This window comes from Pongo abelii, chromosome 17 (assembly GCF_028885655.2).
Source record: "Pongo abelii isolate AG06213 chromosome 17, NHGRI_mPonAbe1-v2.0_pri, whole genome shotgun sequence".
Lineage (NCBI taxonomy): Eukaryota > Metazoa > Chordata > Mammalia > Primates > Hominidae > Pongo > Pongo abelii.
Window position 1 is genome coordinate 64,689,752 of NC_072002.2, and position 26,475 is coordinate 64,716,226.

General features: G+C 44.5%; 1 protein-coding gene across 2 annotated transcripts in view; it reads right to left on the minus strand.

Annotated features, from left to right (window-relative positions):
• The window catches only part of MYO5B (myosin VB), a 370,702-nt gene that overhangs the window by 101,944 nt on the left and 242,283 nt on the right, over positions 1 to 26,475 (minus strand). For both annotated transcript variants that reach the window (XM_024235813.3, XM_054537888.2), the window contains exons 15-17: positions 12,411 to 12,563; positions 11,425 to 11,522; positions 4,747 to 4,833 (exon numbers count right to left, since the gene is read on the minus strand). In XM_024235813.3, the coding sequence (XP_024091581.2) occupies positions 4,747 to 4,833; positions 11,425 to 11,522; positions 12,411 to 12,563 (338 nt within the window). The remainder of the gene's footprint in view (positions 1 to 4,746; positions 4,834 to 11,424; positions 11,523 to 12,410; positions 12,564 to 26,475) is intronic.

Consider the following 26,475-nt stretch of genomic DNA (forward strand, 5'->3'; position numbering starts at 1 on the left):
TCTAGGCCTAACTCAACCACCAACCAGGTTGGTAATCTTGAGCAGCTCCCTTCCTTGTCTGTGTCTCACTTGTAAACATGCACTTTACATCCTGATGCACCCATCCCTATAGATAACACTGAACTATGACCATGCCACAATGTCCTTTCTCCCACAAATTGCCCTCTCCCATTTTCCACCCCAAGTTATTTCATGAAAAAAACAAAAACAGTATATTGGTCACAACTGTAAAACAAAAATAAAATTCTAAAGCCCCAAGTATCTGAATTGATCCCTCCTCGCAGCCAAGGGCATTCCAAAGTTAACCTGAAACACTAGTTCAGGCCATGCTGGGAATGGGGAGCTGGGCATGCCTCATTATACCCTCCTCCCTTTGGAATTACTAATAGAACAGACTCTAAATCTGATAAGAAACGTTTATAATCTATTCTCTCTGAAGCCTGATACCTGGAGAGTTCATCTGCATGATAAAACCTTGGTCTCCACCACCCTTTATCATAACCCAGACGGTCCTTTCTACTGATAATATCTCAACCAACTGCCAATCAGAAAATCTTTGAATATGCCTGTGACCTGGAAGCCCCCACCTTCCGGCTATCCCACTTGTCTGAACCAAACCATTGTATATCTTACATGTGCTGAGTGATGTTTTATGTCTCTCTAAAATGTATCAAACCAAGTTGTAGCCTGACCACCTTGGACACATGTTCTCAGGATCTCCTGAGGGCTGTGTCATGGGCCATTGGTCACTCATATTTGGCTCAGAAGAAATCTCTTCAAATATTCTATAGTTTGACTCTTTTCATTGACACAACCCATTGAATTGATATCCTAACCCATAAATGGGTTGCAGTGCACAGTTCTGAGAAACAGTGGATAAGAAAATGTTTTCTGTAGGTGTATCCTCTCCTGGAAGCCTGGCAGATACAAGAGCCAGGAGCAGGAGTGCAGCCAGCTGCCCATGGAAGATGGTTTGAAAACAAGTAGCTCCGCAGCTCCCTAAGGTCCTCTTCTTGTTCTTAAATTGGATGAAGATATGTCTGATCTGAACCCTGGGCTTGTAAGCAGGCACTGAAAGGCAGTCTAATTTGTCAGACTAGTGGCTTGAACTCAAAACTGAACTACTGCACCCGTTGCCTGAGCCCCATCCCCTCCATCAAAAGGCCGATGTAGGAGACTGCAGGGCAGACTGGGAAAAGGAGTGCCAGGCTTTCATCTAAGGTGACAAGCTTGGCCCACCTCATTAACAGAGTTGTTAGCTATTTGTGTTCAGAACCTAAGGTCAAAAAATCGGACGCAGCCCCAGGACACTGTCTGTCCTTTTTTCTAAGAAGTGACAGATGTGGTTGAAAAGAAAATAACAACAGCCTTCAACCTAGCTAGAGCAGTTCATCCTGAACAATGCTGGGACCCGCTGGGTTTTGAAAAGCTGCCCGGGTGTTGCAGATTACTGACAGCTCTTGTACTTTCCAGGTCAAATGTAAATTCCTAATTCCATCAGCAGCTTCCTTCTCAGGCCAAACATTTAGGAATTGTTTGTGGTTAAGTTGTTTATGGGAAATTAACCACTGCATACGAAATGGTTCCTCTACTACAGTGGGAAAGTGCCAGGTGGAGAGAAGACAGGGAGGAGGGGAGGCCCATATCACATCTCTTCATTCCCACTTCTGGTTCCTTCCACCTTCTGATACGAGCGAGTTGTTAGGAGAGAGGGTCCCAGTGGGACAGGCTCTGGGCTGCTACACTGTTCAGCTCAGCTCCAATTAACGGCAGATGTTTGGTCTACATGACGCTGGTAGGCAGTGTGATTTCACAAGAGCTAGTGGGGTCACCAGCCACCCTTCACCCCTATTTCAGGCAAGTGTCCAGAGGGGATCCAATGTTGGCATAGCTCCAACAAGCTCTGGACTGGTTCAGTGGCTTATCCGCAAGGCAAATCAGAGCATGATAGTTATTTTTTAACTCAAAGAAACTTCATTTTTCCACCACAGATTTCATTCTATATTTAAAAGTTAAAGGAATCTATTGAGGAATGAATGGATAAGCAAAATGGGGTATATCCGTACAATGGAATATTATTACTCAGCCTTAACAAGGAAGAAAAGTTTTGACACATGCTTCAACACGGATGAAGCTTGAAGGTATACTAACTGAAATAAGCCACTCACAAAAGGGCAAATACTGTATTATTCCAATTACATGAGGTTCCTGGAATCACCAGATTTACAGAAAGTACAAAGGTGGCTGCTAGGGACTGGGGGAGAGAGAATAGGGAAATATTGTTAATGCCGCAGTTTCAGTTTTGCAAAATGAAAAGAGTTCTAGAGATGGATGATGGTGATGGTAGCACAAAAAAAGGAATGTACTTAATACCACTAAACTGTACACTTAAAAGTGGCTAAGATGGTAACCAAGGAGGTGAAAGACCTCTTTCAAGGAAAACAACAAAACATTGCTGAAAGAAATCATAGATGACACAAACAAATGGAAACACATCCCATGCTCATGGACGGGTAGAATCAATATTGTGAAAATGACCATACTGCCAAAAGCAATCTACAAATTCAATGCAATTCCCATCAAAATACTACCATATTTCTTCACAGAACTAAAAAAAAAAAAAAATCCTAAAATTCATATGGAACCGAAAAAGAGCCTGCATTGCCGAAGCAAGACTAGAAAAAAAGAAAAAAAAAAAACAAATCTGGAGACAATACATTACCCAACTTCAAACTGTACTGTAAGGCCATAGTCACCAAAACAGCATGATATTGGCATAAAAACGGGCATATAGACCAATGGAACAGAACTGAGAACCCAGAAATAAGGCCAAATACTGACAGTCAACTGATCTTTGACAAAGCAAAAACAAAAAGTGGGGAAAGGACACTCTATTCGATAAATGGGGCTGGGATAATTGGCTAGCCACATGTAGAAATGTGAAACTGGATCCTCATCTCTTACTCTATACAAAAATCAACTCAAGATGGATCAAAGACTTAAATCTAAGACCTGAAACCATAAAAACTCTAGAAGGTAACATTGGGAAAACCCTTATAGACATTGGCTTAGGCAATGACTTCATGACCAAGAACCCAAAAGCAAACACAACGAAAACAAAGATAAATAGATGGGACTTAAACTAAAAAACTTCTGCACAGCAAAATAAATAATCACCAGAGTAAACAGACAACCCACGGAGTGGGAGAAAATCTTTGCAATCTATACATCCAACAAAGGACGAATGTCCAGAATCTACAAGGAACTCAAAGTAGCAAGAAAAAAAAACAATCCTGTCAAAAAGTGGGCTAAGGACATGAGAAAACAATTCCCAAAAGAAGATATACAAATGGCTAACAAACATGTGGAAAAATGCTCGACATCACTAATTATCACGGAAATGCAAATCAAAACCACAAGGGGATACCACCTTACTCCTGCAAGAATGGCCATAACTGAAAAATCACAAAATAGATGTTGGCATGGATGTGGTGAAAAGGGAATGTTTTTACACTGCTGGTGGGAATGTAAACTAGAACAACTGCTATGGAAAACTGTGGATATTCCTTAAAGAACTAAGGGTAGATCTACCATTTGGGCCGGGCATGGAGGCTCACGTCTGTCATCCCAGCACTTTGGGAAGCTGAGGCAAGTGGATCACCTGAGGTCAGGAGTTTGAGGCTAGCCTGGCCAGCATGGTAAAACTCTGTCTTTACTAAAAATACAAAAATTAGCTGGATGTGGTGGTGCACATCTGTAGTCCCAGCTACACAGGAGGCTAAGGCAGAAGAATCACTTGAACACAGGAGGAAGAGGTTGCAGTGAGCCCAGATCATGCCACTGCACTCCCACTATTGGGTATCTACCCAGAGGAAAAGAAGTCGTTGTATGAAAAAGACACTGGCACACGCATGTTTATAGTAGCAGAATTTGCAATTGCAAAAATATGGAACCAGCCCACATGCCCAGTCAATGAGTGGATAAAGAAAATGTGGTATGTATATATGAAGTACTACTCAGCCATAAAAAGGAACAAAATAATGGCATTCACAGCAACCTGGATGGAGTTAGAGACCATTATTCTAAGTGAAGTAACTCAGGAATGGAAAACAAAACATTGTACATTCTCACTCATAAGTGGGAGCTAAGCTATGAGGACGCAAAGGCATAAGAACGATACAATGGACTTTGAGGACTTGGGGGAAAGGGGAGTGATGGTGAGGGATAAAAGACTACACATTGGGTACAGTGTATACTGCTTGGGTGATGGGTGCACCAAAATCTCAGAAATCACCACTGAAGAACTTATTCATGTAACCAAACACCACTTGTTCCCCCAAAAAACCTATTGAAAAAATTTAAAAAGTAGTTAAGATGGTAAATACGTATATTTTCCCACTGTTAGAAAGGGTGGGGGAATGGTAAAGGGGACAACGTAGGAATTGAGAGAAGGGGAAATCCTCTTTGCAACTCTAGCTAGCTCATCACTTAGACCAACACCAAAAATCTGAAATCTGAAAAGGACTTTAGAGAAAAGCAGCCAGGAGGATGTGACTGCTAACCTTCTCAATTGTTCAGGCTAATGTGAGTCTCGTTTCCATCAGCATCCTGCTTGGGCCTCAATGTTTGGGAACTGTTTTGAAGGATCTGTTTCTGGCTGACAGTACACAAGAGGGCTCCCTGGGGAACCAAACTCTGGCTGCTCTAGGGCAGCCCCAGGAGGCAGCTGGCGGGCACGTTAGTTACCTGGATGGGTAGCCAGCTGCACTGATTCGAATCGTCTCCAACACCCCACAGGCTCTGAGTTGCTGTACTGCTCTCTTTGGGTCAAAGCTGCCAAAGGAGAAAAAAAAAAAAAGCAAGACAAGAGATGAGTGGCCACATTTGCAAAAAAGAAACAAAAAAGAATCTTTTCCTGCAGCATGTGAAGTACCTGCTGCCACTGAGTTACAGCTCATCAGGCACCCTTGAGCTCAAGTCAGGGATTAGGCATAGACTAAAAGATGCCAATGTGCAGGCACCTGAGCCATCTCAGCATCTTCTGTTCTGTGCCTGAGGCTTTTGTGCACATTCTTATTATCACCTGGGATACCCTTCTTCTTTGCCCACCTGAATCCTCCCCACCCTCCAAGACTCATCATTCCTGCTCCTCTCCAGAGCCTACTCTTACTGTTTTTATCCACATGGGCATGCATCTTCACCCACTGTCCCAAGCATATACGCTTAGCACCATTATTTTGCTCAAGCATTAAAAGGATGAGTTTTAGACTAGGCAGATCTGGGTTTCGATCACGACATGGTCACTTACCAGCTGGGTGTCTACTTTGGGGCAAGTCACTTCATGTCCCCTTGGGCCTCAGTACCCTCATCCATATAATGGGGGAAAACAGCAGTACCTATTTTATCAGGTTAGTGTGAAGCTTAAATGTAATGGTCCCTGAAAGCAGGTGGAACCGTGCCTAGCACTGCATAGGGCACATACGTTGTGTATGTTGTTAGCTATGATCGCAACAGCTGTTCAGTTAAGAATCATGTAGATAAACTTCATTTACATTATTACAGATTACTTTCCAGTCTTCAGAGATATGTGCACCATTTTCAACCACTCACATGTCCTACAAAGCTAAGGCTAGCACTCAAAACCCAGTACATTTTTAAACATATATTGAGTATGGCACTGTAGAATAAAAAGCCAGATGCTGTGTGAGCTTTCTGAGTATCCCCACTTAAAGAGGAAAGCTTATACAAGACAGTACATAACAAACATGGTGAAAATGTCAAAAGAAGCCAGAGAGCAATTGTCTGAGGTTGTTAAACACAAATCATAAAAACTAATAAGAAGGGCCAGATGCAGTGGCTCATGCCTGTAATCCCAGTACTTTGGGAGGCCGAGGTGGGTGGATCATGAGGTCAGGAGATTGAGGCCATCCTGGCAAACACGGTGAAACCCCATCTCTACTAAAAATATAAAAAATCAGCTGGGCGTGGTGGCGGGCGCCTGTAGTCCCAGCTACTTGGGAGGCTGAGGCAGGAGAATGGCGTGAACCTGGGAGGCGGAAGTTGCAGTGAGCCGGGATTGCGCCACTGCATTGCAGCCTGGGTGACAGAGCGAGACTCCGTCTCAAAAAAAAATAAAAATAAAAACACTAGTAAGAAAAAAAAAACAAGGCAGAGAGCAAGATATCACCATTGTCTACGGTAAGCAGGGAGTCTTCATAGAGAAAGAATTAAGGCAACCTAGAATTAATCACTATTTTTAATTTGCTAAGATTACTGCCCCACTCCATGAGAAGGGATGAAGAACAAATGCTCCCTTTCCTTCTGACTGTCCTGCAGCTCAGCTGAAGCCAAGAGTTATGCTTCCTTTCCTCCTTTCACTCTGGGACACAGTGCTTGATAGATAGTGCCTGGGCTCAGTGGGCACTTGGCACTGGAAAACAGTGGGCATTTTCCAAGCAACTGATGACTGCAAGATGCCACCTCACCCCAGGCAACACTCCATGTTGCACATCAGCCCTGGGTCTCATCCCGTGAGACACCCACACTCTCCCCTCCAGGCTGTGCTCACTGGGGCTTCATTGCTTCCCTCTGCCCTCCCGAGCCCCACCTTTTTCCACACCCAGCTTCTCCATAAAATCTTCCCAACTCCTCCAGCTCCAACAGTCCATGGCACTGAGCATGTGAGGCACAATGGAACATTGATTTACACAGCTCTGAACAAAACAGTTCCTTCAGAAGACTTCATCTTTCTAACTTGAGTAAAAGCCCCTTAGTGCGAGGGTCTCACAGGACAGCAGGGAGTATGTGCTGAGCACCTCACTGCCTGCCCACCCTCTCACTCCAATGCCCCCTGTGGTTGCTCTGCCACAAGAGGAAACACAGTTCCAGGATCCAAGGGGGTCTTCATCACCAGGGGTGGCAATGACCAGTCATAAGCAGCTGTTAGGCTGCCCATGACTGCGAGTGATCAGAAGCCTTCGGGCTGCGGGCTCCCCTGCTCACATGCTCTCACTGCTAAAGCTGTCAGCCAGGCCCTGCATCATGAAGGCAGAGCGGACACCCCAGTGCTTTGGAAAAGGCATCCTGTGGTCTGTAGACCACCTCCCCAGGCACTCTGCCCCTGCCCACAGCAGCCGTGTTCCCCAGGCCAGCCACCGGCTTCTTTCCTCTGTTCAGCATGACCACAGGGTCAAGTTCAGCCCATTGTACACATCGGGGATGGCAGCGTGTTCAGGAGCATCTGGGACCCTTAGGTCCCACGTGGGCTACAGGCCCAGCTGGGGGTCCCTTCTTCTTCCAGGACCTCCTACTGTTTCCTCATAGTACTAACAAAATGAGCAGCAGCTCACTGAGAACGCCGTCATTCCTTAAAAGTACTGCTTCTCCTCCCCATCTGTCCCCTCCCTCTCTGTTCTGGTATCCCCACATCATGCTTCCTGACCTCTGGCATCCCAGTTTTGTCCTGTTGAAGGGCCAGGCAATGGCTCACTGAGTGTTGGTCCCCTCCCTTCACACAGCACAGCATGAGTTTTTGAGGGTAGGGTTGGGGACATCGGTTTTCTCTTAGAGTCTCCACACATCGTGCCTGGAGCTGGTCCCCAGAAGGCACCTGGCACAGAGTTTCTGAACTCAGCCTTAACATTCTTCCCTCTTTATGACCAGCTCAGCAAATCCCCTCCCTTTGCCACACCTGTTCTGTCCTCCTGTGAAGGCAACACTGCTTTCCCCTGTGGTCTGGGGCAAAGAACTCAGTGTGGCCTCCGCTCTGCCACTAACAGGTAGTGTTACTTTGGGCAAGACACAATCTCTCTGTACCTCACTTTCCTCATTTACTCAATGAGAGCTCAACATATCTGCCCAACTATAAAGCAGTGGTGGCTGTAATGACTATGTTACAAAAAAAAAAAAAAAAAAAAAAAAAAAAAGAAGAAGAATGCTTTTAGAAAAAGCTAACAGACACTATACAAAGAAGATATTGCCATCATCTTTCCCTATTCACATACCCCAAGGGGATGTGTGAGGCCAGCTGGTCTCCTGTACTTCCTCTCCCCAACAGTAAAGAAAACCCACCGTCAAATGCATCTCTCAATCCGCCTCACTGCATTCACTATTAGATGACTAGGAATGGAAAACCAGCCCTCCTTCTATTAAATCTTGGAGGACCATAGCAAGGACAATTAACATAGAAAAATCATCAAAGATATAGAAGGTCACAGTGCTGAAACTGAAGTTCATGCTTTCCTCTCCCAATAGGATTAACAGACCCTGGAGCCTGCTGGATGCAAAAAGAGGATCCCACTGTGTTAGAACCGAGCCCTACCTCCACAATCGCCCACCATGGAACTGATTTCTCCATGGGCTGCAAGCTCCCTACCTGCTTCCCCAGGCTCAGCAGCATCCTGCAGTCACATCTCAGAACTCTGAGACTCTGAGACCTGGGCTGGCCTTCGGAAAACCAGTGACCAGGTCCTCCACGAAGCGTTCCCACCCCAGGCCACTACTGCTCTGGATACTTCATCTCTCTCTTGCCTCTGCCCTGTCAGCACTTTCACAGAACCACTGACAGCCACTTCTGTGGCATTGCCAGTTGCTTGTGACAGACAATTCCTTAAGCATGGGGGACATGTCTTATTGTCATTCTACCTGTCCTAGCCCAGTGCCTAGTAAGAGGTATGATAAATGTTTCTTGAATGAAGAAAGCACAGGAAAAAGACTTTTGTATAGGTCATGCTATCAAAGCATTTAATGTGGGACAGGAGTTCTCAACTGGAGGCAATTTTGTCCCCAAGGGAACATTTGGCAATGTCTAAAAACATTTTTAGCTGTCACAATGGTGGGATGCTTGTAGCATCTAGTGGGTAGAGGCCAAGGATGTTTCTCGACATCCTGTGATGCACAGGACAGCACCCCTTGCCCCAGCAAAGAATTTTTTGACTCAATATGTCAGTGCTGCTGCGGCTGAGCAACTCCGATTACAGGAAATGGGTGGAGAGACACAGAAACTTCCTTCTAGGATGACATAACTAATAACTGTAATCATATAAATTTTTATACTCTCATGAATAATTCCTATTCAGATTCTTTCATCAGGATATTTATATTTTTTTGAAAGACAGTCTTCCTCTGTCACCCAGACTGGAGTGCAGTGACACAATCATAGCTCACTGCAGCCTCAAACTCCTGGGCTCAAGCAATTCTCCCGCCTCAGCCTCTGGAGTAGCTGGGACTATAGGCATGCACCACCATGCCCAGCTAATTTTAAAATTTTTTGTAGAGGTTGGGTCTCGCTATATTGCCCAGGCTGCTCTCAAACTCCTTGCCTCAAGTGATCCTCCTGCCTTGGCCTCTCAAAGCACTGCCATTACAGGCATGAGCCACCACACCAGGCCCTCACCAGAATTAACAGGTAAGGAAATGAGACACAGAGAGCAAAAGACTAGCTTGCGACGGGCCAAATCAGCAGTGAGCTCAAACTAGAATCCAGGTATCATGACACGGTCAGTATTCCTCCCACCTTTTCTTTGTATTGGGAGGAAGATTTTGGTTCTGAAGGTAAGGGAGTGTCTTAGAAAAGTGGGACCTCAGGACTAGAAAGTCCCCAGTGTCTTCTCTCATTTAAGAGGGGAGACCCAGCAGAGTATCTGTCCCACAGCAGGGCCACACTCTGATGAGGGAAGGGCCCAAGGCCACAGCTGGTCTGGCCCAGCTGGTATACAGCCCTCATCTCCTCTTCCCTGAGCCCTGCACAGCACTCTGCCCTCCACACAGAATCTGAGTCTTTCACACACACTACACTTCTAACAGCCTCTTCTCTTTTGGAGTCAGCCGGTAAACAGAAGCCACCCAGGGGGAATTCCTAAGCATGTCTCAGAGATTTGGAGGAAGGGAAGAGCGAGCAAGCAGCACAGCGCAAAGAAAACTGATAACATTCTGTCTCCTTAACCTTTTCCACACAGAGCCCATCTGAATGGAAGCCAAGCTTTATTACATGACAGGAGTGTAGAAGGCAGTTCAGATATTCAGTCTGAGAGTCAAAATTGTCAAAGTACGTAAGTTATTTCACAGAAAGAAATTATACTAGGCCCGAAACAGAAATCATGGGGGAGGAAAGATGGGAATAAGGTGCTTAAAAAATTTAAAAATACACCTCCTCTGGCCAGACGGAGCAGCATGTGTGAAGGCCCAGAGCAGAAGAGACTGCAGAGCTGAGTGAGAGGATGTTTTTTTAAAGGTTTAAGGTAGTATTTCAGGCAAGAAAAGAGGATCTGGAACAAGGTGAATAAGGAAGAGAAAAGGGAGACCAGGGTGAGGAACTTGCATGGAGACTTCATGGGACTTTGACATCAGTTAGACACTGGGAAGTGAAGGAGACGGAAGAATCAAGGGTTAAACCATGCTGTATGGTGGCCACTAGCATCTCAGGGTATCCAAAATAAATTAAAATGAAATAAAATTCAGAATTCAGTTCCTCACTCACACTAGACAGGTTTCAAGCACTCGATAGCCGCGTGTGACAAGCGGCTCCCACGCTGGATAAGGCAGATGACAGCACATACCCATCATCACAGGGATTTCCCCTGCACAGCAGGTTAGAGAGACTTCTAGTCTGGGAGATCAGGTCTCGTGGGTGGATGAGATATCAGGAAATGTTATGCCTCTTACTACAACAAAGACCAATTAAAAAGGAACCATTCTTGGGGGGTGGCAGGAGATGAAGAGTGTGGTCTCAGATGTGCTGAGGGCAAGGTGGATAACGAAGCTGTAGTAGGTTTGCACAAACACTTGTCTGGAATTTAGTAGAAACTAAGATGTACAAAGATCATTAAGAGTTCTACAGATTAGGATGAGGTCAGCCACAGGAGCATGGACAGAACCAGAACAAAGTTTCAAGGTCAGGGTAGAAGCAAAAGTTGGATCAGAGTAGGTTCAGGAGTGAGGAAAAGGGGAGCAAATGTGGATAATTCTGGAAGCTTAGCAGCAGAGGGGAATGTGAGAAACAGGACCATGTTCATGTCCTATTGTCCAACACATCATGTGAGGTCTTGATTCTTCAACTCAAGAAAAGCCTTTCCTGACCACTCCAGCAACCTTTCCAAGTCTGAGTTTAACACTTGCTGTGAGATGTACTCATGGCTACATTTAACATTCTCTATTTGATTCAAGCATGCACATTCCTGATCACCATTATAAGCTGCATGGGATCGGGGAATGGCATTTTTTCTCTTGAGACCTCCTGGACAGCAGACAGGTGGTACTCAGCAAGTGTCTGTCAGTCTGTCTGCAGCAAGTAAGATGTCTGGGGAATGTAAGTCCAGTTGGTCATCATGCTGAAGGCCACAGACCCCCAGGCAAGGCCTGGCCCACCCTGTTCCACCTGAACCTCTAAGGCTGGGCTGGACAGGCTAATGCCCAGCAGGCACTTACTGAAAGGGTAGCTTCTCATCGTTGGGCTTGATGCAGCGGACGTAGTGAGGTGTCGTGGCATTCAGGGTCTCCATGAGCAGATGCAGGGAGGTACGGAACTAGAGAGACAAAAGCCAGTGCTTGGTTATTTTTAACAAGTTGTGGATGTGTGATAAAGAAAAACTCATATATAGGTGGTGGTAGTTATTGTTACTATTATATTACTAATCCAGAAGGATGGAAGAAATTTCAGAGACCTGGGGTAAGATTCCAGCTCTGACACTGCTATCTTGCTGTGACCAAAATCAAGTCCTTCCTATTTAAGGGTTCCTCGAATTACATGGGGGAGAGACTACCCCCTAATGTGCCTAACTCCCAGTGCTGTGGATCAAATAAGATGAAAGGTGGGCAAATACTGTCGGAGAGATTTGGTCACTGTGCACCAGAAGCCTGCTCTTCCTAAACCTGAGGGCCTGGGGCCCTGACCCCGATGCCTGGGCATCCTGGAAATAATTTGTTTTACTAAATGTCCAGAATGGCAAACCCATAGGAATAAATGTTAGGTGGTGGCTGCCAGGGACTTGGCAAGCATTCTCTTCTCTCCAGAGACACAATGGGCAGAACAGCCACAGAGACCCCACAGCACGAGAAGTTGCTTTTAGTCTCCTGATCCACAGCTTCCTTAAGCCTCCTCTCTAACCTATAAATTCCAGGCCCTCTTGCCTCCCACACTAGGTGTCTGTGGCCCTGTGGCACAGCCCCACCACAGGCATTAACATACTTATGGAGGCTATGGTCGGCCCCTTCCCTCCTCCCTCTGTTAGTTCCCTGTGGTGAAGGTTTTGGAGTTTCCTTCTTCTAAGGACAAAGATAGAGCTGGGTGGCTGAGGCTACTGATGTCAAGGCTGTTGTGATGGCTTCCCTCTCACCCTGCCGCCATCCTGCATCTACAGAGAGGCCAGCCCTGCACATGCACCTCGGCCCATAGCTTTTGGTCCAGGGCTGACCTGGTGGCCAACGGTTTTCTTGTGCTCCTTGTTGGAGACTTTCATGGGGGGCCTGGCAGAACGGACGTTGATCTTCGAAAATGACCCCTTCCCAGGGGTGGTGGCAGGAACAGGGTCCTTGTCATCATGAAACAAGTCAGCCACTAGTGGGAACTAGAAACAATCACAGTAAGAATGATGAAAGTGATATCTCCTGCACCTTATATGTTTCCTCTCAAAGCTGCTTTTCAATATATACCTGAGAACGGAAAACACATGTCCACGCCAAAACCCACACACCAATGTGCACAGCAGCGTTACTCCCAAGAGCCACAAGGTGGGAACAACCCAAATATCAACTGATGAATGGACAAGCAAATGTGGTACCTCCATACAATGGATTATTCAACATTATTAATATATTCAATATAAAGAAATGACCTCTTGATCCATGCCACAACATGGACACACCTCAAAAAAATTATACCAAGTGAAAGCAACCAGACACAAGCGACAGTATAGTGTGTGATTCCATTTACATGAAATATCCTGGGAATAGAAAGTAGGTTATTGGTTGCCAGGGGTTGGGGGAGAAAGGGGAAGAGGAAGGGGAAGAAGGGGAAGAAGGGGAAGAAGGGAAGAAGGGGAAGAAGGGAAGAAAGGGAGTGCCTGCTAAGGGGGACAGGATTTCTTTTTGGAGTAATAAAAATATTCCCAGACTTATAGTGGTGATGACTGCATAAATTGGTGAACATTCTGAAACCCAGCGAATTGTGTGCTTCAAAAGGGTGAATTTTATAATGTATGAATGACAATTCAATTTTTTAAATGGTAGGAAAAAAGTTGCTTTCCCATACAATCTTACTCAATCTTCAACTACAAAATGGGCAGAACTTCATTTCCTTGTGGTGTGTTAGGAGGTGGCTACACTTTAATACACCTACATTTAAGTTCTATTTTTCTACATTATTGCACCTTGTCAAGTTAACTTTCCTGATACCTGTTTTCTCATCAGAATAGGGATAAGCCTATGCCTGTTATATGGGGTTGTTATGAATACTAAATAAGAGGTTAATATCTTCATCTGTAACAAGGTGAAGATGCAGGCCTTGGATGAGGCGCTGGTGACAGAGTCCCAGCCATCAAGACGTTCAGTCTGACAGGAACACAGTCCTGCCATCATCCCTTGGGGAAGTCAATGCTGCAGCTAGAATAAAGTATTACAAGGCTTTTACCACACTCCTGCAGGGGTCAGGGGAAAAGGAGGGAGGGAAAAGGAACATACAGGCCCCATTTGCTAATCCTGAGCCACTTCCAATCTCAACAGAAGAGAGGCTAAATGCTAGAGCCTCAGATGCTAGGCTCTGCTCCTTCTTACCTACCCTGTGCCCTCTTCCTTTAACCCCCACTTAAATGAATGGCTCCCCTCTCCTGCCATTGTGTCTGAACTCCCTAGTCTAGTGTCTGAGGGCTCCCTGATCAGATCCCACTCACCCCTCTCAGACAATACCTTGCAAAACCATCCAGCTGGTCATGTTGCTGTCTCATAGGCACAATGCTCACTACTCCTGCCTCTATACCTTTGCTTACTGTACTATTCTCACCTGAAATACCCCCACCCCTTTCTCTTCTATACTTATCCTGAGAGGCCCCTCTCTCAAGATTGAGCCCTGCCCCTCCCGTGACCCTCTCCCAAAGCACCCATCACTCCTGTCTGTGTCTCCCACAGGCTCTGTGGTGCCCTGGGACGCCCTCACCCCCCCGAGGTCTGTGTTGAATCCTGAGCTCTACGCTTGCTGAGACTTCCTTTCCTCCCGAGAGCAAGGGCTGAGGAGAGAACTGAATGAGAGAATCCGTGTAAGCATGTAGAAGAGTGCTCAGCATACAGGGCTCAGACATTATCTAGTTTTATTACTTTTACTAAGTAATGTACATGAACACTCTTTCTTTTTTTTCTCTTTTTTTTTTTTTTTTGAAACAGAGTCTCAACTCTGTTACCAGGCTGGAGTACAGTGGCGCGATCTCGACTCACTGCAAGCTCTGCCTCCCAGGTTCAAGCGATTCTCCTGCCTCAGCGTCCCGAGTAGCTGGGACTACAGGCGTGCACTACCACGTCCAGCTAATTTTTGTATTTTTAGTACAGACGGGGTTTCACCATGTTGGCCAGGATGGTCTCGATCTCTTGACCTCGTGATCCGCTCGCCTCGGCCTTCCAAAGCGCTGGGATTAAAGGTGTGAACCACCATGCCTGGCCTACATGAGTGATCTTTCTAAACCACGTAAGCACAGATGCTTAAGAAAGTTGTATTTTTGATCTGAAGAAACAACATAGAATTTTAGATCTGGAACAAATGTAAAGGTCAACTTTCACCTCCATGTGGCAGGTGAGGATATAGGTGACTGGGGAGAAGGAAACTACCGGAATCCTGCTCCAACCTCTGTTCCCTCCGCCACCAAGCACAATGGTCAGCACCAGCTCTCAAAGGGCTGCTAGTCAGTGGCTGAGCCTGGGCTAGAACCTCGGCCTCTGGATGCCCAGGTCAGAGTTTGTTTCAATACATAAATATAGCCTTGTCATTTAAACCCACAATATCAAGGAAGTAGAAATATAAAAGGGCTTCAGATACAGCCTTGACTTTTGAGGTACTTGCAACAACAATTAAATACATAAGATAACACTTCCATGAAACATTTCTTTAGCTGACATCATCTCCTGAGACTCGTAGGAGATTCAGGCTAAGGCAAACTACCTACTGAAGATGCAGCATCATCTTCACGTATGGCTACAGGTCCCATATAGCAGTGACAGCTCATGTTCTGGTGATGCTCTGCACTGCCGAGACCTTCAATAAATTAAGTTCCAGCCTAATGGAGTATTTACTGGCACCTACAAAGGCTTTCATACCAAGAGAATCATGCCAAGAGCTTGGAAAGAAAGAATCATGTAAGAATAGGTCCAAAATTCACAAAATAATTCACTATTCTAGGTGAATTCAAAAAGTCCTAGAAGCATATCAAAACAAGGCAATGCGTATGAGCTTTTTCACATTACAGTCTACAGTGGGCCCTGGCTCATCTCCCTCCTGCAGTCAGAGATACCTGACAGTACAGAGTCATGGTGTCACATTAACACATTACAGTGTCCAGACAGAGCAGCAAGATGGTACTTGTGGCACACTACAACTGTTCTCAGAACCTGTCAGATTCAGGTGTCTTAGCACACTCAAAGGCAGTTTCTGCAACCTTATTAGGTACCTTTGTGCTGGAGTTCCAGGGTGATATGACGGGGGTTATAAAACACACGATGACCATCCCATTTCCATGGGGCTTCTTGCAACCTGACCTCGCTTAGGGCAGGCATAAGACCATCAGCAACTACCCAGGTCACGTCCAAGGAGAAACTGGAGAGATGCAGACACTTTGCTCAGTGAACCCCCCTCAGTCTGATGACTCTGGTATTTTTCACATATTTAGGCTTCTAGGCCTTTTGGATAAGATCAAGCATAAAACAACTTGTATGAATTCCACGGATCCAAGGGTTTGTTTTCAGCAAGTCTTAAGCCTCACCTTATGCAGGAACACTTCACTATCGCAGTGGATTAGAATGAGTGTGCCCACCTGCACATACATACAAGGTTAACAATACCTAATGCTTAAAACAGCACCTAATGCTGGTGAAAATTATGGGCTAATCTTCTACATCCAGCATTTTAAACTAAAAACATACAAAAAAATTAGTTCCTCTTACCTCATTCTTAGTTATTACAAAGTTCATACATTTCAGTAGTTTCAGTTTTAAGAGTCAAGAGAAATTAACACAAGTCAGTGTTTTGTTTTACACAGCACAGGAGCTAGTCTAATGGGTTATAAAGCAATGAAACAACAGTGTTTCATGTGCACCTACATGCACAACCATGCTGGAATCAACACGTGTCAGTTTCACTTTTCCCTTGCACTCCTCATTTCTCACAGACACACCAACCATTAGAAGCATCCAATTCCCATTTTCCACCAGAGTGACTTGCATGCAAATAAAAGTTGCAGTTCCTTAGTTCCCTGGCCTGGGTTCTAAGTTCAGTCTAAAAGCACCAACCAATGATCTTAAGGCCATCTCTGGTGAGCAGTGCAAGCCCATTCTCACTGCTGGCTATTCTGTGGCTACAATAGGCTGCTGACACCATGATTAGCACTAGAGAATGCCACCATATTTCTGAGCAAAGCACACCTCAAATCCCTGCCTGAGGGCATGGAAGGGATGATCCTATTCACAACATGCAGAGTATAAATAGCTCCATGGAAGGAAATAGAGACAAATCCCTGCTAAGGATACTGATGATATTATTGTCAGGCAGGTACCCTGGAGGGTCCCCCAGTGACATCACTAAGGATGCCCCCAAGTGTTAGCTGCCAACAGGTGACAATTCTGTTGCTATTCTCAGCATCTTTGAAATAAATTTTCCTCCCTCTCTTCATGCATGGCTTTTCAAAGTCATAAATATTGTCTTTTTAGACGGCAAGGTAACTAGCAAGCTGTCAGAAATAAAAACACAATTTAAGATCTGTGGCTAAAATCTGTATGCCAACATCATAAAAAACCGATATTTTCATTAGGTACTCAATTCCATGTGCAGTCAAAGGTGAGAAAGTAAATACTAGGTCACTGACTGTCAAAAAACTAGACTGACTAGTTTGTTCACTCATTCATTCATCCACGCATTAATCTATCAACAGTAACTGACTCTCAAATATGCAACAAGTGCTGTGCTAGGGACTGGTAACACAAAAGTGTTATAGAACAAGCCTAGCCTCTTCTACATCATGGAGTTTATGGTCTAGCGTGGAAGGTGAATGCTAATGAAAATAACCCACAATTAAAAACATAATGAGAAGATGATGAATATCCTAAAGGAAATCAACAACAAAGATGCTACTGAATCGGGGGTCTGGGATGTGGGAAATGAAGAAAGGATTCTCTTAGGGAGGGAAGTCTGAACTGTAGGACATTGAATGGGGAGGACAGTATGTTATGGGGTGGAAATAACGGCACCTATGAAGGAGCTCTGTGCATTCAGGGGGCTAAGATAAAGCCGGTCAACCTACAATGTACACAGTGAGAAGGAAGTAAGAGGGACCAGCTCATGTAGGTCTCAGTTAAGAATTTTTATTTTTATCCTAAGAGCAATGGGAAGCCATTAAAGGGTTAAAATAACAGGGGCTAATATTTATTGAGCACGTTGACTATGCCTGGCACACATGAACTCCTCCAAGCCTCCCAGTGGTGTAAGCACCATTGCACTCTATTTTACAGATGAGGAAACTGAGACTTAGGGCCCAAGATCACAGAGCTGTATGTAGCATAGTCAGGATTTGAACCCAGACAGCCTGGCTCCAGAGTCCAAGCAACAATGCACCACAGAGAGCGGCAATGACTAGAACCAGCAATGGCAGTTCTTTCTAAACAGATCCCTGGCTACAGCACAAGGAAGAGTCCACTGCATGTGAAGCCCTGCCCTGGGTGCCTAGAGGAGTCAAGGGAGTCAAGGGAGACCAGGGAGACCAGAAGAGCTTACAACCTAGCAGGGAGCTCAGAAGTAATGAGGTATAGCAGGAAGGGCATGGGGCTGGGTCAGGAGACCTGAACTTTAGATATGACCCTGCAACGTGATAGCTGTGTGGCCCATGGCAAACCTCTCAGGCTTACCAGATTTTAACTTGCTCATCTATATAAATGGAAGAGCTGACCAGATGATTCCTTTAAGTCACTCCCTGACCTGGATTCCTGCATTTTCTTATACTTGAATCGCTCCATCCCCTGGCTTCTATCCACCAAGCATACAGCTACGTTCAAGCTTCTCTGTTGCTTCAAACCCCTCCCTGCTCAGCCTGTCTCTCTTCTCACTTTACCATCGATCACCTCGAGCAAGGCGTCCACAGATGGACGCCGCCCTCCACGCCGCTCCTCCTCAGACCTCCCTCTACCAGATGGCCTCCTCCCCATGCTGCTAAAATGTACCTTGAAAGCAACTCCAGTGCTTGTCAAGTCCAATGGCTAGAAGTGGTGTGGTTACATTTTTGATCCTACTCGACCTCTTCAAAGGCCTCTGTGCCACTTGCCCATGACTCCTTGTAAAGGTCCCTTCCTGAGACTTAGCAGTTCTGCTTCCTCCAATCTTCTCCCTGCCCGGAGCCCTTCCCAGAACCTCCCACGGAGCTTTTTCCTGCACTTCCCTCCTTTGCATTGCCATTTTCCAAAGCCTCATCCTCACCACTTACCTCAGTCCCTGGGGACAGTCTCCCCTAGGCCATGGCTCCAACCATCCCTCCCAGATCCTGCCACTCCAGTCTGGATCTTTTCCCGTTACTATGATTCACAATTCCAGCTTGCTCTTCTTCCCTCTAGGTGTTCTACTGGGAACTCCGAATTCAATACAGCCCAAACCACCTTCACCCACTGACTTCCTAGGTTAGGCTAGAATCCTGTCCTCACCCTACTTCCTATATCTCAACCAAGTACTAGGTTCTGCCCATGGGGCAGTATCACGCAGTCCTTTTTTTCATTAATCTGGAGCTGGAGCTGGAGCTGGAGCTGCTGCTCCAGCTCAGGACTACCCAGCTCTCTCCTGGATCACCACAGTCACCGAAAGCGTGAGGGCGTACCTCTGGGAACACCTTCACCCAAACACATTCCAACCAACAGCCAGAGTTTTCTCTGGATGCAAACTTTATCCAGTAGCCACATGTTAAAGGCCCATTTGTTTGTCCTCACTGTCTATGGCAGAAAGCCATAGATGAACAGTGTTCAGGTGAACTAAACACTGAGAGTGGCAGGAGCAGAATGGGCTGGAGGAGGGGAGGAGGGGAGGAGGGGAGGAGAGAAGAGTTGGGCCTGGGGGCTCCATGGACCAGGGCCAGAGAGCCAAGACACAGGTAAGAAAGGACAAAGTGGTCCGTCAGACTGGTGCTGAGAAAATTCCATGGGGAAATAATGGGAGGCTAGAGGCAGGTTCACATTTTGAAGATGTTATTGTGATTCATGCCTGTCTGTCATGGCAAAGCAAAACACTGGCTTATTAAATAATTCTAATTCATATACTTTCTGAAGTGAATTTTCAAGATGTTTGAGGCACGGGTAGAAGTTACCAATCTGCATAACTATACTATTGGGTGGTGGGGAGGGGGTCAAATTTACAGAAATCATTCATAGTAGCTTTTACTGTGAAAAAATATATTAAGCCCTAAGGTCAGTAACAGGTACAGATTGAGTATCCCTTATTCAAAATGCCTGAGACCAGAAGTGTTTCAGAGTTTGGAGAATTTACATTATACTTACTGGCTGAGCATCCCTAATCTGAAAACCCAAAATCCAAAATACTCCAGTGAGCATTTCCTCCCATCCATGTACTAACCAGGCCCGACCCTGCTTAGCTTCTGAGATCAGATAAGATCAGGCACGTTCGGGGTAGTACGGCTGTAGATGCATTTCCTTTGAGTGTCATATTGGTGCTCAAAAAGTTTCAAATTTTAGAGCATTCTAGATTTGTGATGCTTGATCTGTATGAAAAATCACACTAGGAACTTGGAAATCAGAATCACCAATGGGAGAATTTTAAGATTTCAGGCCCTTTCCTCTGCTTCCATTAGAAAGGCTATCTATGCTTTTAATTGTATACATTAAACAGGGACTTTGTAACTCAAGAACAGAAAGTAAAAACTGTCCAAGGCAGATTTGTACCTAAGCTGGCACTGTGCTATAATCTGGATACAAACATAATCAAGGTTTAGTGTGAAGAATTTGTATGTTATTTGAAAAGCTAGGTTTTCGTTTAAGTTCCTGCTGTTGAGACTGCATTTGGAAGTGGTAGGATCTGGGATTTAGAGGGAGATGACTGTGTTGGAATATTAGTTCTCAAAAGAAGGTACAGTATGCTTCATATTTTATTCAAAATTTGTTTTATAAACTCAATGAACATAGAAAGAGATCTAGTTTGATGACAGGACTGAAAGACTAAGAGATACCATGTTCAACACTGGGCTGTAGACAACCACAAAAGACCCAGGCAAGAAATACAAATTACTGGTTCCATCCACACCCATCCCTTAAGAAGATTGGGCTAGGTAAGGATACCTCACCTGAGGAGTGTCCCAACTATACACAAGCCCAGTGTCACAATGAAAAGTAGTCACCAAGCTCTTTTTGTTTTTTTGAGACGGAGTCTCACTCTGTCACCCAGGCTGGAGTGCAGTGGCGCGATCTCGGCTCACTGCAAACTCCGCCTCCCGGGTTCATGCCATTCTGCTACCTCAGCCTCCCGAGTAGCTGGGACTACAGGCACCCGCCACCACGCCTGGCTAATTTTTTGTATTTTTAGTAGAGATGGGCTTTCGCCGTGTAAGCCAGGATGGTCTCGATTTCCTGACCTTGTGATCCGCCTGCCTCAGCCTCCCAAAGTGCTGGGATTACACGTGTGAGCCACCGCACCCAGCCGTAGTCACCAAGCTCTTACTTAACAAAGGACCCATACAAAGGATCAATTTCTGAGTGAAAGGAAGTTTTTAAATTTTTATTTTTTAATTGACACATAATAACTGTACATACATGGGGTACCTAGTTTTGACATATATAGCGTATAGTGATCAGATCAGGGCAACTGACAAACTCCAATTATGTGTTAGAGCTATTCAGCAGTCTGTTTTTAAGCTGACTGAGCAGTAAGAGAGCTGCCACAATTTACCTTAGGGCAGCCACCTGGGCATTTCTCACAATTTGTCCCCTTCAAACTCAAACACTCAAGGTAGCACCTCCCGACAAACCAACACTTTCCTGTCACTTGTTTAAAACCTGTATATAGGGACTGGCTTTGGTATTCTCTGCTATTCATTTCTATATATAGCTTTTAAAAGCCTGGGGCAAATCAAAAAGGGACTAAGAAGCATGAAAAGACTTTCTAAAGGCCATTTGGCAGTTTAGAAAAAGTCAATTACAGCTGAGACATAGCTGTTACCTTGGAAATCACACCTACTCATTTGTGTTTATAAGAATATAAAAGATATTTCCTCTGAAACAGACACATAAAGTTAAAATAAGACACAGTATAAGAACAGTTTGACTGGGTGTCTCTTCCCCAGAATCTTTTCTTTAAAAAGAAATCTATGGCTGTAAATGTAATAAACACATTTTCCCGTCAATCAATTCTTTTTACATGACTAATGGTACCCTTTGGAGGGAAACATCTCTGAGATTTAGATGAATATTTTAAAAGGGTTTTAAATAGGCTTTGGAGGAAAAGTCTCAGTACTTCATTTTTTTTGGAAGACAACATGGACTGTCCCGTATTATAAAGGAGATGATATTATTTTGTCAACTAAAAAGTCATCCTACATAGTGCCCTGCTTGGTTTAAGAATCGGTAGAAGCTTTTCAAATACCAGCACATCTTAAACGGGAAGCACTCAAAGTACATTTGAGAACATTTTATAGTATGTTTATTATCTCAAGCTCCTATACAGAAAATAAGTTAAAAAATTAAAAGTAAACATAAGATTTTTAAAAAGCAAACTTGTTTGGTCAAAACAAGGTGTGTGTATATAACCTTTTAAAAACACATCAGCGTGGAAAGCAATGGACATGTGTACTTGTCATTCCTTGACAAGCCGAAGTCAAGCCATAAGCAGCAGGAGGGAGAAGGGGAGTAAACACCTGGGCCTTGTCTGAGCTGTTCCTGCGACTCCTGTGCTGTAATTTGGGTACCAACATGACCAAGGTTCAGTCTGGTGAATTTGTATTTTATTTTAAAATCTAGGTTTTAATTGTAGGTCCCTGTCATTGAGACTGCATTTGGAAGTGGTAGGATCTCTGAGATTCAGAGGGGGATGAGTTTGTTGGAAAATTAATTCTGGGAAGGAGGTGTAGGGTTCATGAACTCAGGGTACGTAGCTTTGGGCCAAGGTGGCCTCTGGACCACATTCATCTCAAGACCCCTTATGCTGGGATAGAGTGGAAAGATGCCATTGGAATGCCTGTCCCATAGCCCAGAAACGCTGCCCAGTACACCCTCACTGCCCAGCACATGCTGGCATAAACACGTGACCCACAGCTTGTCCCTCTGACCTACATGTAGTGGTGGCCAGGAATAGGAAATCGTCAGAGGAAAAACATTCTCCTTTTAAAGTTTTCTTTTTCTCCTGGTTGATAAATTATTCCTTTTCACAATAAATAAAAACTGGAAGGGAAAACCTCCATCCTTTAGTATTTAAAGAAAATGAGTCTGTTAATAAATTGAAGTCATGTTTTAAAGAGGCATTTCTTTACTTAAGTCTCTATTTATAGATCCAATAGCTGAGAAAGCAATTAGCTACATTACAACCACTCAGACAATGGAACTGGCTTCACTAATTACATTCTCATTAACGCCCTGTTATTTCACTGCTCTTAGTGGGAGTTCTTCGAACATCCCTTTGGTTGGTAGAGTATATGGGTGTCTTCTACCCCCTACTGCTTAATTATTCATGATGACTTGTTAATTTCTTATCAAGGATGTCACCCAATGGGGGGAAAAAAGTCTCTCATAAAATAAAAGTACTTTAGGTAAAATTATGAATTTACAAACAGGATTTGAGATTTAGCTGTGCTAAATGAAAACCAATAAAAATTTAAGCATTACAATTTTAATGTAATGACATAGAACCTTGTATCTTTCTAGGTTTTCATTTTTCTTTAACATGGAGTTAGAAACATATGCCTCATAGGGCTACTATGAAAACTAAAAATTTTAAAGAAAATAGACTCACTCAGTAAATGATGAGCTTTAAAGATACTAAAATGACAGATGCTGCCAGACATGCCCATCTGCCTGAATGGTGTAGAGCATACTTAGAATCACTCTTTGATTTGCAGCTGCAGTCTGTGTATAGCCCATCTGCAGGTTTATGGTGATACAGCATCAATCTTTGCTTTCTGTCTTTTGAGACGTCTGAAACAAGCTAGGAGGGGCTCAGGGTAGAGAGTTCTCAAGCCCTCTTCCAGCTAAGGTCTGGTCGGCCAGAGCCCTTCTTGGTTAATCTCAGTGCTGCTAGCCAACATCACCGCATCTCAGGGGTGTTGCTGGGATGGGGACAGGGGTGGCAACAAGGTCATTGGCTCTTTAGACATTTTAGCTGGTGAGGGGGAAAGCTAGTATTGTGCTTGGTGGGCAGGAAAGAGAAGGAAGAAGTTGCATTTCAAGAGTAGATCATACCTATTTTGTCCTCCAACTTAGCAACATCTATACACTTTTGATGTGCATACTCTTTGAACCATCATCAATCTGCTTCTAAAATTTTACCCAATAGACATAATTGTACAGAAGTATGCAAAGATACACATAAAGGATATTCATTGCTACATTATTTGAAATAGCAAATTATCAGCAGTTGTTTAAGACAACCAAGATACAATGGTAACTGAAAAATTAAATTACAGAGGACTATGTGTCTATAATGCACTTATTTTAATCTTAAAAAGATGTACCAACATGCAGAATAGGGTATATTCTGACCCATCAAAAAATGGGTCAAGGAGTGGGAAAGAAGACTTATTTTATATATTTCTACACTATTTTAATTTTTTATGAGCTTATATTTAATTTCTAATACAAACCCAGTACCTACAATCTAAAACAATATTCTTGTATAGAAAAGAGCTAACACAGCAGGCCTGCATCTGCTATCCTTAGAAAGGCTGCTTGACCCCTGGCTGGTGTTAGGGGAACTTGGATTTTCACCATTCCCTGATAAGAACTGTTCACTGTGCCTAAATTGTTCATGCAAACAATAATTTATGTTGAGCATCTGCTTTCCTTCTGGGAGTTTGGAATTTTGGTTTGTGCTAGGCTAAGAGTGCCTACATAATCAACCCCAAATAAAAATCCTGGCTGCCTGGGCTCAGGTGACCTTCCCTGGTAGGCATTTCAAAAGAAGTGTCATGACTTGCTTCTAGGGGGAATTACATGCATTCTGTATGACTCCAGGTGGAAGGGACTCTTGGAAGCTTGTGCCTGGTCTCCCAGAGACATTGCCCCATCCACCTCTCCCTTTGCTGAGTTTGCTGTTTACTTTTTGCTGTAACAAATTATAGCCATAACTATATGCTAAGTTCTGTGAGTCTTCCTGGCAAATGGTTGAACCTGGGAGTGGTCTTGGGGGCCACCAACCTACCCTTATCATTCTCTTCCATAGCACCTTCTTCTTGACCTTCTTAGCGTTACCACAATTTGTAATTAAACTGTGCATCTTTTCCACTAAGTTCCATGAGATTAACTACATGTGTTGGTTACCACTATATACTACACAAATATTCAATAAAGTTGTTAAATAAAAATAAGGGAAAAGCAGCTCAGCTATTAATAAAAGATAACCTGCTGGAGAGTGAGTATAACAGAGTTTTCCTGGCACCACTCCTTTTTAGATTCTGGAATCCTCGAGAGTCACTCAAATTAAGATGCTCAGAAATCAACACAATGGCAGAACCAGACTCTGTATTAAATGAAAAGTACCCACCTTTCTTCCCTCCATACCTCATTTCTGCTCCTAATCTGAAAGGAGAAACTTCTACCAAGACAACAGAGTTTTCTGGCCCTATAGGTTGTCACAGGCCTCCAGGCATCGTAAGAGACCATAATGAGGAAGGGGCTCCTAGGGTTCAGAACTCTTCCATCTACTCTCTTTCCCTGTGCCTTGGGACTCTTCCCTATGCCACCACCCTCATGAAAAAAATGGAAAAAGTCACATTAACCACCACAGACTGGAGATCTAAAAAATTTGGAATTCAATGCAAGACTGACCTTGCAGCTCCCTAAGTGATATTCACTTTTACCCACAGCCAGTTTGTCCCAGTGATGACTAATTCTCTGATGTTCCAGATATCCAGAGATCACACTGGGCAGGGGTCTGTTCTTGGCAGTCTGCATGCTGCTACTGACTCAAATCCTCCCTAAACCCCTCACCACGTGATAGAACAGGGTTTACTTGGCTTTATGTCCTGGGTCCACTTTGCTGGATATATTTTCTCCATTCTATCATCTCATCCTATTGCATTCATCTAAAGCTTATCACAAAGAGAAATTAATCTGCCATTTCTACAATGTTATCAGGCTCCTGCAGTGAGTTCAGTATCATGTGGTCTGGGAGAAAGCCTCCTAAATCCTGGGAAGTTCCCCCACCACCGGCCCTAGGTTTCCTCTGCAGGGCTAAAGCCAGCAACAGCATCTGCATCAGAGTCGGCTTTTAGAATGCCAGCACACATGCTTCCCCTGACTGCACCACCCTCTCCCCCTGCCCCCTTCTCTCCTTTCACAGTTACCTACCCACTCACAGCCCATTAGAAGGGGAGCAACCAGAGTGTAGACTCTGTCTTGCTCATCTTTGTGTGAAAATGGTGTGTTTAGGGCAGTGCCTTCCAAAGCAGGTGCTTAGTAAAGATATGTTTGGGTGAATTGGTGCCTTCTTTCCTCTACCTGTAGAATGGACACAATATTTGCTACCTTTTTCCTATGCTTGGAAATAAATGAAATTCTGATAACAGAGAAAGAGTCCAAAGTAGTAGATTTAAGTGTTCCTTAAATCCCACCTTCTATTCCATTAAGTTTCTGCTTATAGAGAGGTTCTATAGACTGCTGAACAAATTAAATGCAGATACTAGATGTGATGGGGTTTAAATAATCTTACATCTGCAGGCAGGAGACGGAGGACAGATGACATGATAGACACCAGCTACATTTCCATCACTGTGCTCACCGTCCTCTCTCTTCCTGTCACCTCCCATGCTCCCCATCCCCTCTATTAGCAGGCATCTTTCCCAGTTTTCTCCCCCTACCCCTACACTCCTTGCTTTCTTCCCTCCATCAGGCCATACTAAAGTGTTTTCAGACAAGATTGGACACATTCACAGTGGTATGGCCATTCAAGTGTTTTCATACTGAAATGACCAACAAACCCCTTGGCCTCCTCCCTGCCCAGCATCTCTGTCTTTCCACCCCAAGGGGGTTGCATCACCACTCCCTGTCCAGCACTGGCCGTGGGCATTCCTGCTCCATTCCCCACTTCTGACACTC